At 38.5% G+C, this 15,563-nt stretch overlaps 1 protein-coding gene across 1 annotated transcript in view; it reads left to right on the top strand.

Annotated features, from left to right (window-relative positions):
* The first annotated feature begins 409 nt into the window (after positions 1-409).
* The window catches only part of adgrl4 (adhesion G protein-coupled receptor L4), a 15,971-nt gene continuing 817 nt past the window's right edge, over positions 410-15,563 (top strand). Inside the window, exons 1-15 of the mRNA XM_032526412.1 lie at positions 410-643; positions 1,040-1,189; positions 4,372-4,521; positions 6,024-6,173; positions 6,502-6,572; positions 7,331-7,510; positions 8,001-8,184; positions 8,344-8,457; positions 9,101-9,300; positions 10,890-11,069; positions 11,817-12,020; positions 12,343-12,563; positions 13,060-13,126; positions 13,250-13,341; positions 15,015-15,183. Of these exons, the coding sequence (XP_032382303.1) occupies positions 598-643; positions 1,040-1,189; positions 4,372-4,521; positions 6,024-6,173; positions 6,502-6,572; positions 7,331-7,510; positions 8,001-8,184; positions 8,344-8,457; positions 9,101-9,300; positions 10,890-11,069; positions 11,817-12,020; positions 12,343-12,563; positions 13,060-13,126; positions 13,250-13,341; positions 15,015-15,183 (2,178 nt within the window). The 5' untranslated portion in view covers positions 410-597. The remainder of the gene's footprint in view (positions 644-1,039; positions 1,190-4,371; positions 4,522-6,023; positions 6,174-6,501; positions 6,573-7,330; positions 7,511-8,000; positions 8,185-8,343; positions 8,458-9,100; positions 9,301-10,889; positions 11,070-11,816; positions 12,021-12,342; positions 12,564-13,059; positions 13,127-13,249; positions 13,342-15,014; positions 15,184-15,563) is intronic.

Genomic DNA, 15,563 nt, shown 5'->3' with positions numbered 1-15,563 from the left:
ATTAGGCAAGCATTTAGTTAATATTAAAAACCGCAGTGAGTGACCCTATATACATAAAACACTATGCTAAAGAATCTGCACTACATCATTCAGTATATTAACTAATATTTGGCCTCTATCTGAAGAACACTGAGATGGTCACTGGAAGACACACAACACTGAAATGTGTGTGTGAATATGTGTACAGTCCTCTGCGGAAGGGAGGGGGTCGTCCTTTCGTGATGTTAGTCAGTGTTGTTTTGGCCTGTGTTTACACAGCCTACTGTACGTGTTCAAGTGAGAACAATAGCATGGAGGCTTACAAAATGGTGACATAGGTCACACTGTCAACAACGCAACAAAAAATGTACTGAATGCTGCTGAAACGGCTTACACGTTAGGTGTAAATTGAAATCAAATGAGAAAGTGTATTGGGTGCTTTGTGTTGGAGTGGTTTTGTGAAGGGACTAGGCTGCATGTTTTTCAAAGCAGATTAAAGATCAAGACAGGAAGGGCCAGGTTTAGGGAAACAGGAAAACTGATGCAAGGAAATGGACTGCGTCACCAGCCAGCCCACCTCAGTCTGCGCTAAAAGTAGAATCAAGACCAAGCGCAAGTATGGAGTCTTTGCTTAAGTCACCAATGAAACTTGTACTTTTGACAGGTACGTGAGTTTATCTATCCTTTAGCATGGCGTGTGTCGAGACAGTAGTAGATGTAGCTTTGTAGCTATCATGGGTTTTGGCTATGTAATGGAGAAGCCATTGAGCTTGATATAAGATTTGCAAAACAGTATTAAATTATAGTTGATTTTGTGATTTTTTTCCATTTACAAGAGATTATTTGTGTTGCTGTTTTCTAAATATGTATGTATGTATATGTTTCAATGGATCAGTTCAGTGTATCAGTGGATCACAGTGTGAGTATCAGGTTAACCGGAGACCCAGAGATTTAATAAAAAAAATAAAACTGGAAAAGAAGCAACAGTTGCATCTCAAAATGATTTGGACTATTACTTTCATGGTATAAGTTAAACTTACCCACTCTTGTGTCTAAGCAGCATGGCTCTCCAGTCTGATGGACCCATGCAGCCTCTCTGACATTTGTGATTCCTGTCACCAATTTGCAACATGCAAGGCGCTGAACGGATCAAAGAATGCCTGCTTCTGCAACCACGGATATACTGGAGATGGAACAACATTTTGCAATGGTGAATATAAACACACAGAACCACCCATATGTTACTGAGTATTTACAATGATGCAAGACGACAACCTTGTGTGTAGCTGTCATGGAAGCCATGACTATTTTAGGAAGCCTTTGCCTACATTTGTACAAACGTTGCCTCATTTAACATTTTTAGAGCATGGTGGTTGACTGTGCAGTTCAAAATTAACCAAGATGGAAGCAATTAAAATATATTAGGCACTAGATGTGTTAAAGCTTCTTAAGATGTCATGACAGAAACCCGTTATATTTTCAGATAAACCCGTATAAAACTCTATCAGCATGCTCTGTACAATATTGCTCTTCTGCAACTGTCTCTTATTATCTCAAAAGATTTGAGATGGTTAGCCCCCAAAAATCACACATTATTTTCAACAATAGTAAAGCCAGCATGTTGCATTTCTTAGCCTTCAGACTTGGAAGGGAATCAACTAACTTTGTGATTTTTACATGCAAGGAAACTTTTGCTTTTTCAATTTAATTCTAGAGGCGGGGTGCAAGGGTGGCCTGTGCCGCCTTAATATTAAGCCTGTACTAATTGAGTATTCTTGTGTTTATTGTTCTATGTGTATCGTTAGTGCTTTGTAGAACCAAACCTACGGAGGGTTGGTGGTATTTACAGCAACACTCGTGCTTAATATATTTTGGTACCCCTATAATCGCATGTGGCCCCAGCCTAGCACCTCTGACTGAAATGGTCTAGACCTGCTACTGTAAAAGATAAAGGCCCCATGTGGGCAAGATTAAGTAAGATCTGTCTTAATAATTTTAACAACTTTATGTGTTCTTGTCCACTATACCCTCCAGCTGTGGTGGTTTGGAACTGGTGGGCAAAACATTTTTGCATCCCCACCAGTTAGTTGGCTAGCTCACTTCATTGAGAGTTAATTACAGAGAAAACACTGCAATATGAAAATATATCTCCTTCATGCAGCTTTTTCAGTAACATTTTTAATGGCCAGCACTGCCTCTCAGTCAGCATTGTTACTCCTGTTATGTTCTCTGGGCTGTTTAGAATTCCTGGAACCCATTTTGTTTCCTGACCAAACCCGATCACAATCACAGAACAGCTTACACATTTCAAAGGCCAAAATCATGTAAGTTTGCCAACACTGTGGCCAATGATTTTAAAACACAAAGGCAGAATGAATTTGAAGGTTAATGGAGTCCGTATGTAGCAGCAAATTCAAAAAATGAATTCTGTTTGGTTTGTGTGAGGTATAGTTCAATGCAAAATTCCATGAACAAAAGTGATTATTAGTAAACTGTCACTCTTTGTGCCATGAATTAGTTCATAACTTTACTTTACTATAACTTTGTGTATGTAAATACAGAACTGCTATCAAAAATTTGAAAGAATGCAAAATTGCTGAAAGGATCCATTCACTGTTTAATCATTTTTAATCAAATTACTTTTAATTACTTTTAATTACTGTATAATTAAAGCTAATACAAAGACATCAAAGGGAATCGTAAAACATGTAGGGTGCAATGTGTGTGTTACAATGGCAGCTCAAGGGTCGCGTGTGTTATGGAGATATTTCCCCTTTGAATTTAGTCACCTCTCTCATCAGAGCAGAGGATTTTCCTTCCCGGACAGCTTCTGTGCAAAAGGTACAGAGGAGAGGAAGAGCAAAGCATCCATCATAGACAAGTGAAAACAACAGTGGAAAGTCTCACCAGGTCATTTCCAATAAACTGAGAAACCAGGGACGGAAGGGGTGTTTGAGAATAAAGCTGGAACAGCACTTCCTATAATGCGTGGGCCACAGTGGCATCCGCAGCAAATGGCTCTGTATCTGTTCCTTTAGGAGGCAACAAAGGCAACATAGAACATTATATTTTAATTTTAGCTTCTCAAAATCAAACAAAGGCAAATGACTGCCCAGCAATGACCCATGGGAACAATATACATGGCATAGAAGTTAGAACCAGACAATGCTTTAGTACAGACTAATGTAGTGGAGCCTAAGACAAGACCAAAACTGAGCTTCACCAAGTTAAAATCAAAACCAGCACCCAGGGTCAGGATAAAATTGAAGTGTTCATAACTTGTAATCTAATTGTGGAAGACAGATCAAGTAAATATTTGTGTAAACATTCAAAGCAAAAAAAGAAAACAAAAAATTTAAAATATGGAAATATACTGCTATGGTGCTGAAATGATACGTATGAATACATGGATTAATATAGGAAATGCACATTTTTTCTAAAGAAATAATCCTACCAACTCATCTCTTGTATATTGATGGCTAAATGTATCATAGTACTCACTCTGGATTCTGTTTTTTTTCTTGTTGAGAAATGGTGCCACCATATCCCAAGCATGTCATGCTAATTTTTGTGTTTTGTGGCGTTATCCTTTTTACTAAAGCTAGAGATAACGTACTGCAAGTTAAACATAAAAGATTAACATCAGTTTTTGCCAGGGCTTTATGATAGTACAGCCATTTTGCACATTGTTCAGCAGTCAAAGACGAAGTGCATTGTTAAAGAGGCAGAGCAGAGACTTCTATTTTCACAACCAACTGCAAACCAAAATGCTATTCAGCGACAAGACTTGCAGCTATTCGACTTAGGAAAGATTCACTTTTGCTAAACTTGAACAGATGCTTTGTCATTCCTCAACTACAATGAACTTCAAATATCTCCAACAGAAACCCACTGAACCGCTGATTGCTGGCACATCCAGGCATTTCTCTGGAGAATATTGAAAGGCCTGATGGGAAATGTAGCAAACGAAGGAATGATAAAATGGTAGACGGAACAAAAGTAAAAAGGAAACTATTACAGTACAATAAATTGAAGAGCAGCCATAAATCAATGACAAAACACTTGAATGTTGTGTCTAAGGATTTAAAAATATGTCCCTTGTCCAAAAGGTTATAAACAAGCTTTCTCAAATAGTCAATTTTAGTAGATCTAAATACTTTTTCAAGAATTTATGTTTGTAATAAAAATGAGGAGTACACCTACAGTAAGTAGTCTTGTCATGCTGACCAGTTGTTTTTTACACTGTCTGGGCAAATCACAACAAGGGAAAACACCCTGTTCCATCTGCAAAGATGTGTTGTCTTTTTTTCAATCCTATTTGACTTTTATGTAATTGTATTTCCTCTAGCAACTAACCAAGTTTATTTTTCTATCCTGCTCTTTTTACCACAGATGACAATGAGTGCCAGAATGTGACTAATATCTGCGGGGACAGGGGGAGCTGCACCAACACAGCGGGCAGCTACTACTGTACATGTCTCTCTGGATACACATCGACAGGACTGGCCAAGTTCCAGCCTAATGATGGCACTGAATGCATCGGTAATGTCTGATTCACTCACTCAGCACTAGAAATGCACAGAAGTTTGTTTTTGTCGTGTACTGACAGAGGACCTCACATACAAGTAGGCAAGATATCATGTAAATGTGTAAAAGCACCTACCACACAGCTGTGAGTGTATGCGTGTGTGTGTGTGTGTTCTCTTTCAATGTACTAAGGAGGATAAAAGTGTTGGAGGAGATTTTTGCCCTTTGGCCTTTCAGTTTCTTTCCATCTGCTATTTTGAGTAACCACCCGAGATTTTTTGCTCCATTTGCAATAGAAGAACAACACCATTATCCCATGTTGTAGCATAAGTCTTCCTTAGTTTGAAACACTACAATAAGCATGTAGCTGATTTTAAAAGTTAGAATTCATACATATTCAAATGCATGCACAAATTGCAGTTTCTCTTCCAAAATCAATTATACAGTGTAATGTAATGAGTATGACTAATTACGCCACATTCTTTATTTGTATTAAGATGAATTATTAACTTCCCTTCCAGCTTCACTTTCACTCATTTTGAGGAGGAAATTGTGTAGGCATAAATCCCAACAAGTCCTTCAAACAAACAATAAGTTGTATGTTCCTACACTCTAATACTACTCTCCTAAGTCTCTTAAATTAGCGCCCCTAGTGATGACAGGAAATATGACCCACAGGAGCGTATTTCGTCCTCACACCGAAACACTATGGTTGCAATTTTAAACACGTTGTCAAGCCTAACCTAGTCTACATCCTTAACGTATCCTTAACGCTGACTGCTCCTTAGTTCTCTGCATTGTTAATGGAGACAGCTAACTGGACTATTTGTTCAATCTGAGTTTTCTCTCGCACAACTACTTTGCAGCGGCTCTATGCAGAGTTTAGCATCGCCCATGACGATTCTGATTGGTTTAAAGAAATGCCATTAAACCAGAGCACGTTTTCCTCCCATCCCCAAATGCTATGTGGAGTAGCCAGTCTTGCAAAGCGAGACTAAACCTAACGAAACTATTGGTTAGGTTAAACCTAACCAAACAATTGGTTAGGTTTAGAAGAAGATCATGATTTGTTTTAAAATTAGTACATTTGTTACTTAACTTCTGTACACACTTGACCGTAAAATGACTCGCCGTTTACTCTTATTTTCAATCAAGACACAAACACCGGTCTCCTGGGTGAAGGTTGTTGACAAATTTACCATCCTTCCCCCCTTACCTTAACAAACTTTCTCGGTCTTAATACCACCTCACAGAGCATAACTTTTTGCATTGCTTTATTGTACAATTACTACGGCCACTAGAGGATGTTACCTCACAATAAATGCAAATATCGGCAGGAATAGTTGCCTGAATACACAACCTATGGGGTAATTTCTTTGGGGGAGCACAGTCCCATTAACGTGTATGTCTGTTAACGTCTTTATTAGTTGTTTACATAATGTTATGTTGAAAGCGTGCCTTTAATCATATTGTTTTCATCTTTAATTGGAGCAGACCTCTTCATTTGCACCTTTCAGACATTGATGAATGCAAGTCAGCACAGGTCTGTGGCCAAAACTCACACTGCCATAATACGAATGGATCTTTCTATTGCACCTGTCAGCGTGATTACATCCCAACTTCAGGCACTCAGCACTTTCATCCAGAGAGAGGTGGAGGATGTAAAGGTCGGTATGAGGAAGAGCTCACTCTCTCTCGCATTCGTACTTTCATCCAGTGACATACATCTTTCTTCATCTCTACTTTCTCTTTCACACATGACACTGCACAGAACAGATTTTAAACATTTTTGGAGAATCTATTATGCAATACATGAAGTTAACGGTGCAATCTGAAGTTAGCTGATGTTTTAAGATATGCTAATCACAAAGAGAGCCATCAGATGTTATGTCTGTGCAGGTTTTATGCAATTCAGACTTTACTGTAACATGATTTATTGTGTTGAAATGATGGAAAGCAATCAAGGAAATACTTTAGGTAATTGTTGTTTTTCAGAGCATCCCCAAAAATACTGCCATGACAACATCGGCTGCATCACACAGATTGTCAACAGAACACTTGAATATGTAAGTACACCTCCTCAGGGTTTCAGGGTTTCAATAAGGTAAGCATAGATAGAATGACACTGCCCTCTGTTGAAAAGAATTGAAATGAACATGAATTGAAAAAGGCTGAGACTGTATTGTACAGTTCCAATGACACCAGCCACTATTAAACAATTGCCACTTGTGGCACCGGCTGTTTCAAACCTGCAGTTCTGGAAGACAAGTAAAAGCAGCAGTGTTCGCCATTACAGACAGTGAACATTGGCTTGCTAGTCTTAAACTGACTGTTAAGATCACTTCATAGGTATTTTGAAAGGGAAACAATTATTAAAGTCATAAAAAATATAAAATAGATACAAATTCAGATGTATGTCTAAGAGAGTGATTTCCACTTACAGTAGTGTGTGGAAATGATTTTTAAATATACACTCAAACAAGCAAAACAGCAGTTGTAACAATAAAAAACTGCAGGTGTTAACATGCCATTATCTTTTACTTTCATTATATGTTAGAGGTGACATTGACTTATGTCTAAACTGCTCCTATAACCTATAGGTGGTAAAGTCTGTTCTTAGAATGACCAACCAGCTCCTCCTTGTGTGGAGTCTCCAATTTGTTAAAGTTTGTGAGTGAGCTTCGTACCAATTAAATCCAAAAAGAAATTTAGAAAAATGAAAGCTGCGGAAGTAGCCTATCAGTGGTAGCCCTGAAGGACTGGATGTAATGTGTTGCAGGAATGTGGTATCATTAAATACTGTTACTCAAATACCCCATTCTAGATGAGCAACCTCACGGAGCCCCAGAGTCTACTGAAGGAAATTGTCAAGCAGACGTCTGGCGAACTCACCTCAGTGGAAGTGATCGCATACGTTGAGGCCTTGACTCAATCTGCATCAAAACTGGCTGCCCAAGAAAAGGATTACACTGTCAAACCCTCCATCATCAACTCAACTCTCACAGTAATCTTTGTTTACCATTCTTGTTTCTCCATCAATATGTTGAGTTCTGCCTGAACTGCAGTTTTGCTTCGAACTGGTTAAGGGGGTTTTGCATCAAAGGTACAAGCTGATGTTATTTTGTGGCAATATATATTATATCTTTAGTTATTTTTTGACAAAAAACACTTGTTTTCTTCAAAAGTTGAACATTATGGGACACGTGAATTCCCCACTAACCTTTCCTACCTTGCACTGTGTATACAGCTTTTTAAAGAGCCATATGATTCAATAGAAGAGAAACATCTGTGCTAGGTAACTTTGGGAACTATGTGCACAAAAACAACAAAAGCCACATTGTATTCAGTAATTATTGAAACGTCAAACACATACCTAAAGAAGATGAAATACAATGATCTTACCATACCTTAAAAACACTGCAGTACAGGCACATTTTAGGTAACACGCTATACTATTACACACATGACACACTGATAAATCTGCCTTCTTACAGAAATTAGTGAAAGCAGTAAACAACTTGGTGGAGAAGGATGAACTGGTGGCTTGGAGCCGAATGAAAGAGGGACGCCGGGAACATACCATTACCAAGCTGCTGCACACTGTTGAAGAAAGTGCTCTGAGTCTGGCTAACAACTACAAAACTCCAAGTGAGCTCCAAATCAAAGCCACAGAAATGGGTGAGATAATTATTAACACAGAGTGCTCTTACAGACACTCCAATTACATTAAATTGTCCTGCTACCTGTGTGCAGAAAAGTGAGGTTTTGGATAATTGTCATTTTCATACTTTAATTCCTTGGAATCTGAATCTTTTTTTTTTCACTCCTCAACCACAGAATTGAAACTCTTCACCTTTAATGCTCGACACACAACAGCCAAACTGTCTGCTTCCATGGGAGGAAATCATATACATCTAACTCCAAAACTGAGACCAGAGGAGGACAGAAATGGTACAGTAGCCTAGTTTACATGTTTAACGGACGGTAAAATCTGTGCCCATCTGCGTGCTTGGGTGTACAGGGAGTACTGTTTTGCCATGTGTCTCCAAATGCCACATATGTTGTATGCCAAAGACAAACTAAGTATTCAGATTTTCTTTTCATATCATATATTTCTGAAAAGTTTTTTTTTTGATGCCTTCAGGAGCATATATTAGAATTCACTCCAATAAAATCTGAGCAATACAAATCTGATCCATCCCAAAATCTGCAATGCTACCTTGTCCTTATTGCAACAGTTGCAAAGGATGGATGCAAAAAAATGTATATCTTTATGAACTCCTGTTTATTTAAACCAAATCCAAAATTGATTCCTGTTGTAACACCCGCTTACATGCAGAAACAAAGCAGTCAAAGACAATTTAAACTGTTAAATGATTTTATTGGACATTCAAGTTACTGTCAGTGTGGTAAATTAGTTATACACATTGAACTCTACACAGTCAGATCTGCACACTGACTTTTAACAGTAACATAAAAAGTCTGTCTGCTCTACATGATCTATGAGACACTTTGAATCGACTGGCAAAGTTTGGTTAAAAATATAGTAAGAATCCCTGAATCCCTCCTGTCCAACTTTTTTTGTGTCTATCAGGTAGTGTGTCAGTGGTGTTTGTGCAATATGACAGCATCGGTGACATCCTGAAGCCGAGCAGCGACCCTGGTGTCACTGACTACTCGCGGTATGCAGAAACTGGGGAAATAACTGTCAATTCCCAAGTCATAGCTGCAGCCGTCAAACCTGCTGACGTTTACCAACTTGACCATGTCACCTTCACTCTGAGACATATCGAGGTAAAGACTATACAGAGTGCTGAGGCTGTTTTTCCACTTCTGCACTCTTAATGTATACCTTCAAAATGTATGCTGCTTCAGAGTGGCAGTGAAATACTCAGTAATAAAATAGCTGGTGGATTCAATCCCTTAATGACTTGATTTGTTTAAGCAGCATTTCATGAGGCTAGAGGAGCAACTTTTTGATGATGTTTTATTGTTTGATAAATCTGAGCGCAATCTATATAAAAGTTTTCTTTTACTTATCCACAGCCTTAAACTCACTACTACCTTTCGTGTTACATAAATGTTTCATTTATCAACATTAGAGTGGCTTCCAACATGATCATGTTTGGTTTGAAACAATATCAATATCCCATCATATACTGAACATCCCTGTCAGGCTGGAGTCATCATTGCTGTGAAGAACAGCTTCCTTATTCCCACACTGACTCTTGCAATAACTTGATAACTGCCAGAGTTTCCATTAAAGTCAAATTCAAACAAACTCACACGGGAGGAGTAGTTAGTGCTTTGTGTAAGGTTTTTATGAAAGATTTTGCACCATGTATTTCTTGCAATGACCTCTCAGTTAAGGGAAATGAAAGAGGAAAGGTGAATAGATGATGGAGGAAAGCAAAGTAATGAGGGAAATAACCCTAAAAGTTAATGTACTGGTATTTTCTTTTAAGATAATTAAAATGTATGAGAAAGTGAAATCATTATTTTTGTTGGACCCTTGAGGCTAAAGCCTAACAAAGAAGATGATGATTTATGTTGAGGAGTGAAAGTCCTGTGTAAATTGCCTTTAAAGAGCCACAATCAATAATTTGGGCTCCATTTTCATGCACACACTTTCTGCCTGAGAAGTGGTATATTTTCCTGTGACACACAGGTTATTTTTTTCTTGCTTGCACCTGTTCAGTATTCTTGAGACTTGCTCTGCTCACATTCATTTGAAAGGAAAGAATTTAATGATTCATGTGGATAAATAACTAATTCTTGCACAAAACATATCTTTAAATGTTACACCAACTGGGCTGCATACAAATCTAACTGCATGTAACCAAATAAAGAATTAGATTAGTAAGATTGCATATAATAAATAAAGTAAAATATGTGCTTTCAAAATGGTCACATGAACTTTAATGATAATTTGTACTGCTGTACATATGTTCATCTCAATGAGATTACTTTCCCACAAAAACACCTACAGTGAGCTGCATTGTGTGGTGCAACACACATGACTGCACTTTATGCCCGTGTCATTCATTTTGATCCATAGTCATGCATGATAATTATTTGCCATTTTATTTTTCTAATAATGTGTAATAAAAGTTGCCATACAAGAAGAAAAAAAGCCAACGCAAAACACAGCAAAAATGGACAAGCCATAGAAATGACCCTAAAATAACATTTTTAAATATCATTTCTGAGGCACTCAAACTTTGTGTGCATAGTAATTCATTTTAAGTGCTATTTTGATGAGACCTACACAATTTCTTTTTTAACCCCCTGTTGTGGTGTCACAAAGCGGCGCAGTATAAAAACTAATAAAAACGGCACCATGAAGAGTTAACAGCATCTTTGTTCCTCTCTATCCTCTAAAGCCCATAGACACTAAAACTGACGTGACCAAGTGCGCCTTCTGGGAGTACGAGGCGGACAGCCTGCAGGGCCGCTGGGCCACGCGCGGCTGCAAGACCGTCCACGTCAACAGCAACGCAACCACCTGCTCCTGCAATCACCTCACACACTTTGCCATCCTCATGTCCTCTGGGCGAGCCAATGTGAGTGATCATACATTAAAAATACAACCGTGCAAAGGTATTTCCTTTTTTTACATTATTTATTAAAATTCTTTTTAGAAAAATGTTGATCATAGTGAATATATTCATTTAAATTAGTAAGAGTTGAACCTCATATCTGGATCTAGAGTTATCTGAAGAAAATGATTTATTTATTTAGTTTTTACACAACAGATACACAATATTGAACCTTAGATATATGACTTTATATATGACTATTGAAATTTGTTTCACAAGAAGTCCAAATTATAAACGGTGAAACTCTGTTTTACAGCTCCTAAAGGCAATGTGACTCACTACACATATTGGATGGCAAGGAAACTGTGGGAGATATCCACCCACAACTCCCGTTGTTTTACTGCACTCAGCAGTGCCCTCAAATTCCTTAATCTTTTTAGGGATATTGTTTTTGAAGCACTGCTTCAACAAAAACAAAGAGTGTATTTATAAATGAAGAATTCATTAGCCGAAAAAAGAAAAAGAAACTGAATGATGCAAAATAACATTTAATAACATTTTTCCTACCTTTTGGTCAGAACTGGCTGACAGCTGGCTGATATCTGGTACAGTAGGACCAGAGCTGTCCAGTATGTCTGCACATAGTGTAACCCCAGCCCATATCCACCCATGTCATGTCAAATGATTCCAAGCAGAAAACCCAACAAATTCCAACTTCAGCATACCGTGAAACCGTGAATGAAACAGCCTCCCTTTCCATTTGCTTCTCAGCTGGTGGCCCACAACACCATCCTGACCCGAATCAGCCAGCTGGGGATGATTATCTCTCTCATCTGTCTGTCCATGTGCATCTTCACCTTTTGGTTCTTCAGTGAGATCCAGAGCACCAGAACCACCATCCATAAGAACCTGTGCTGCAGCCTTTTCATGGCCGAGTTCATCTTCCTGGTGGGGATCAACATGAACACACATAAGGTGAGTGTGTGTGTGTGTGTGTGTGTGTGTGTGTGTGTGTGTGTGTGTGTTTCATTGTGTGTCAATGTGTGTAATTGATTAAAAACCCTTCTCATTTGAGTTGTAAAAGTACATGGGCTAGACAGTTTTATTTCTGTAAAACACTTTTACCTGCTTTTTGTCGACCAGTAGAATTATTTCTACTAATTTTATCAAGGCTTCTTTGACATGAAAATGCTAAACGATTAGAATTACATCTGCAAAAATGAAAATTTTTACGTATACAGACAACATAACTGTACTTTCACAAATCATAACCACCCCCCTTTCTGTTTCTTGGCAGCTTTTCTGCTCCGTTATTGCAGGGCTGCTGCACTATTTCTTCCTCGCGGCCTTTGCCTGGATGTGCATCGAGGGCATCCATCTGTACTTAATAGTGGTTGGCGTAATCTACAACAAAGGCTTCTTGCACCGTAACTTTTACATCTTCGGCTATGGAAGCCCAGCAGTGGTGGTGACTATCTCGGCAACACTCGGCTCCAAGTATTATGGCACCGATAAAGTGTAAGTGGAACAAGAGGTGTGAAGACAAGGGCTTTTACAAATACCTCATTCTCGAAACCTATTCAGCATTTTCCAGGGAAGAAAGATACACAAATAACATGAATTAATAATACAGTGGGACAGAGATTAAATTTGGCCTGCGGGGACATAAAGGAAGAAGAAGACTGCCCTGTTGAGAGTAAGGTAATAGTGTAAAAGAAATTCTGAAATTCTGGGTACCATGGAGAGTTTGAAGATAATCTAATGTAAAATATAATTAAAAGATTGAGGCTATGCAAAAAAAGTGCTGATTGTTGAGGAAGATTTTTCTAACCAATTGTTTTTGTGCTTGTAAGCTATAAAAAAGGTATGTACTAGCCTGTACAGTATTGTCATCATTGAGATTGGTCTAGATTAGACTGAAGTACAATGATGGTAGGTATTGCAGGATGAAGGATTATTGCAACAAAGAGATCCTAAAACACACATTCAGTCAATAAAAGTGTTTGTATTTCAGGTGCTGGCTGAGCACAGAAAACCACTTTATATGGAGCTTCATTGGCCCGGCGTGTTTGATCATTCTGGTAAGATCTAAGAAAGACTGTTACAGTATTACTTGGAATCATCAAATAGGGATGGTTTCAAATATAAATATACATTTGAATGTGTTTGTCTGTTGTGTTTGTTTTGGTCGTCCTCCACTAAAGGTTAATCTCTTGGCTTTTGGAGTCATCATCTACAAAGTGTACCGGCATACTGCTGTGAAAAGACCTGAAATCAGCCACTATGAAAACATCAGGTAGGATTATCTGCATTCTGGCTGAGAAGGTCAAAAAATATTGAAATCAAGATGTAATTTCTTTATATGGTGTGTTATTGTGGTATTATGTGGTGTTCTTGTAGTTTCAGATTACAATTAGCTGTCGACTAGTCAATATAGAATGCGCCGGTGCTGCCAAACATTCCACCGGATCACGCTGTTTTCGCCCAGATGTCCGTTTCCTTCCGTTTTCTCTGTGTTAGAATTTTAAACATCAATGGATTTCTGAGGACTGTGGTTAACTGCGCCTCAGATCCCTGCAGGGTAAATCCAGACAGCTAGCTAGACCATATGTCCAATCTGAGTTTTCTGTTGCCCAACTAAAACAACTTTTGAACGTACACATGTTCCACCAAAACAAGCTCCTTCCTCAGGGTATTTTGCAGCGGCACCGTGGCTCTGTCCAGCGCTTAGCACGCAGTACAGTCCACCCCATCTGATTGACTGTTTACACCACACACTTTCTCCGCAGTCTTATTCTTTCACTACCACCTCTTTCTCTCAAGACAATGTTAGCAGTGTTAACCGTCATTGGCAATTACACAATCTCTGCTCTATTCTCTTAGGCAGACTATTTTAACAGTTAGTCACTGAGTCTTTTAATTTTATCCAACATGTGTCTGGTGCCACACACGTCAGGGGTCGTACTTTGGACCTTGCTTTTACTCTTGATCTTATACTTTGCTCTGAGGAACTGCATATTATTGACCATGACTGTATTTTGTTTAACATGTGTTTTAATTTAGATTTACTGCCTAATAAACATGTCAGCTGTTCTTGCATTTCAAATTGCTTCTTTGCTGAGAAGTTTCCTGTAGCTTTTTACCAAAGTGCAGTGCTGTCTTCTTATGCTGATATTGATTGTCTGGTCCACTCATTCAACACATACTGCTCATCAGTTTTGGATAAAGTGGCTCCAAGTAAAATTTCCTACGTCAACTCATCCCCATGGCTAAATGACTTAATTCGCTGTTTCCGAGGGTGGAAATCCTCCAAGCTTCATGTTGACTGGCTGTGTAGCAAAGACCTATTGATTGAATACAACATGGTTAAGGAGGCGAGGACAGCTCACTTTGCTAACTTTATTTCTTCCAGTAAACATAACCTTAAAGTCCTTTTTGAAACCATCAACAATATTGTCAATCCTGCTCCTCCTGAAGTGCCAGCGTTTTGCGATAAGGATTGCAGTGACTTTCTCTATTTCTTTGTAATTAAAATTAGTGATGTCAGAAACGGCATTATCCCTTCTACTACTCTGTATTCGGTTCACTCAATCCGGCCACCAATCTGTTTTGCTCTGATCTCGCAACAAGAACTTACTGATCTGGTTAGCAGTATGAAATCTTCCTCGAGCCTAGTAGATATTACATCAACTTCCTTGTTTAAAAATGTTCTCGGGTCTGTGAGTACTTGGGTTCTCTCTATACTCAGCTCCGCGCAATCTGGTTGTGTCCCTTTGTATTTTAAAGAAACAAACTTAGGTAAAATAAACGTATTATTATCATTATTATTATTAGTGTTGCACATGACGATTGGGATTGATTTAAAGAAATGTCATCCTGGAATGCTGTGTGGATTAGCCAAATCCTCCTCCACAGCGCTGTGGAGGTAGATCTGGCAAAGCGAGACTATTGATGTGTTATGACCCTCAGGTCCTGTGCCCGTGGTGCCTTGGCTCTGCTGTTTGTGCTGGGAGCCACCTGGACCCTAGGAGTGCTGCACATCCTCAATGAGACCACCCTTACTGCATATCTGTTCACCATCGCCAACGCCTTCCAGGGGATGTTCATCTTCATCTTCCTCTGTGTCCTGTCCAGAAAGGTAACAAGACTCAGTTTTGGTTTTCTAACATTTTTCTATTCATTCATTCAACATTTATTACGTGACTATTGTTGGACAGTTAACAGTTCAGATCAGGACAATTGAAAGGAAATCTACTATCTTATCTTAAATCTACTATCTACTATTTAGAAAAGTTAATTTGAATTTTACATAATATTATATTATTATCAGTGCAAGTATTGAGATATTTACTTTTGTAAAAGTAGCAATAACACAATGAAAGAATAATAGGTAAAAGTCCTGCATTCAAACTCTTAAATTACTATTTAAGGGTGAGGATTAGGGCCACATGTAAAAAATGTATTCAAGCTCTGAGTTTATAGTCATAAGTCTTAGTTTAAAGTCAAAATTCTGAGAAA

This window comes from Etheostoma spectabile, chromosome 9, assembly GCF_008692095.1.
Source record: "Etheostoma spectabile isolate EspeVRDwgs_2016 chromosome 9, UIUC_Espe_1.0, whole genome shotgun sequence".
Classification (NCBI taxonomy): domain Eukaryota; kingdom Metazoa; phylum Chordata; class Actinopteri; order Perciformes; family Percidae; genus Etheostoma; species Etheostoma spectabile.
This window is presented reverse-complemented; position numbering and strand designations above follow the sequence as displayed.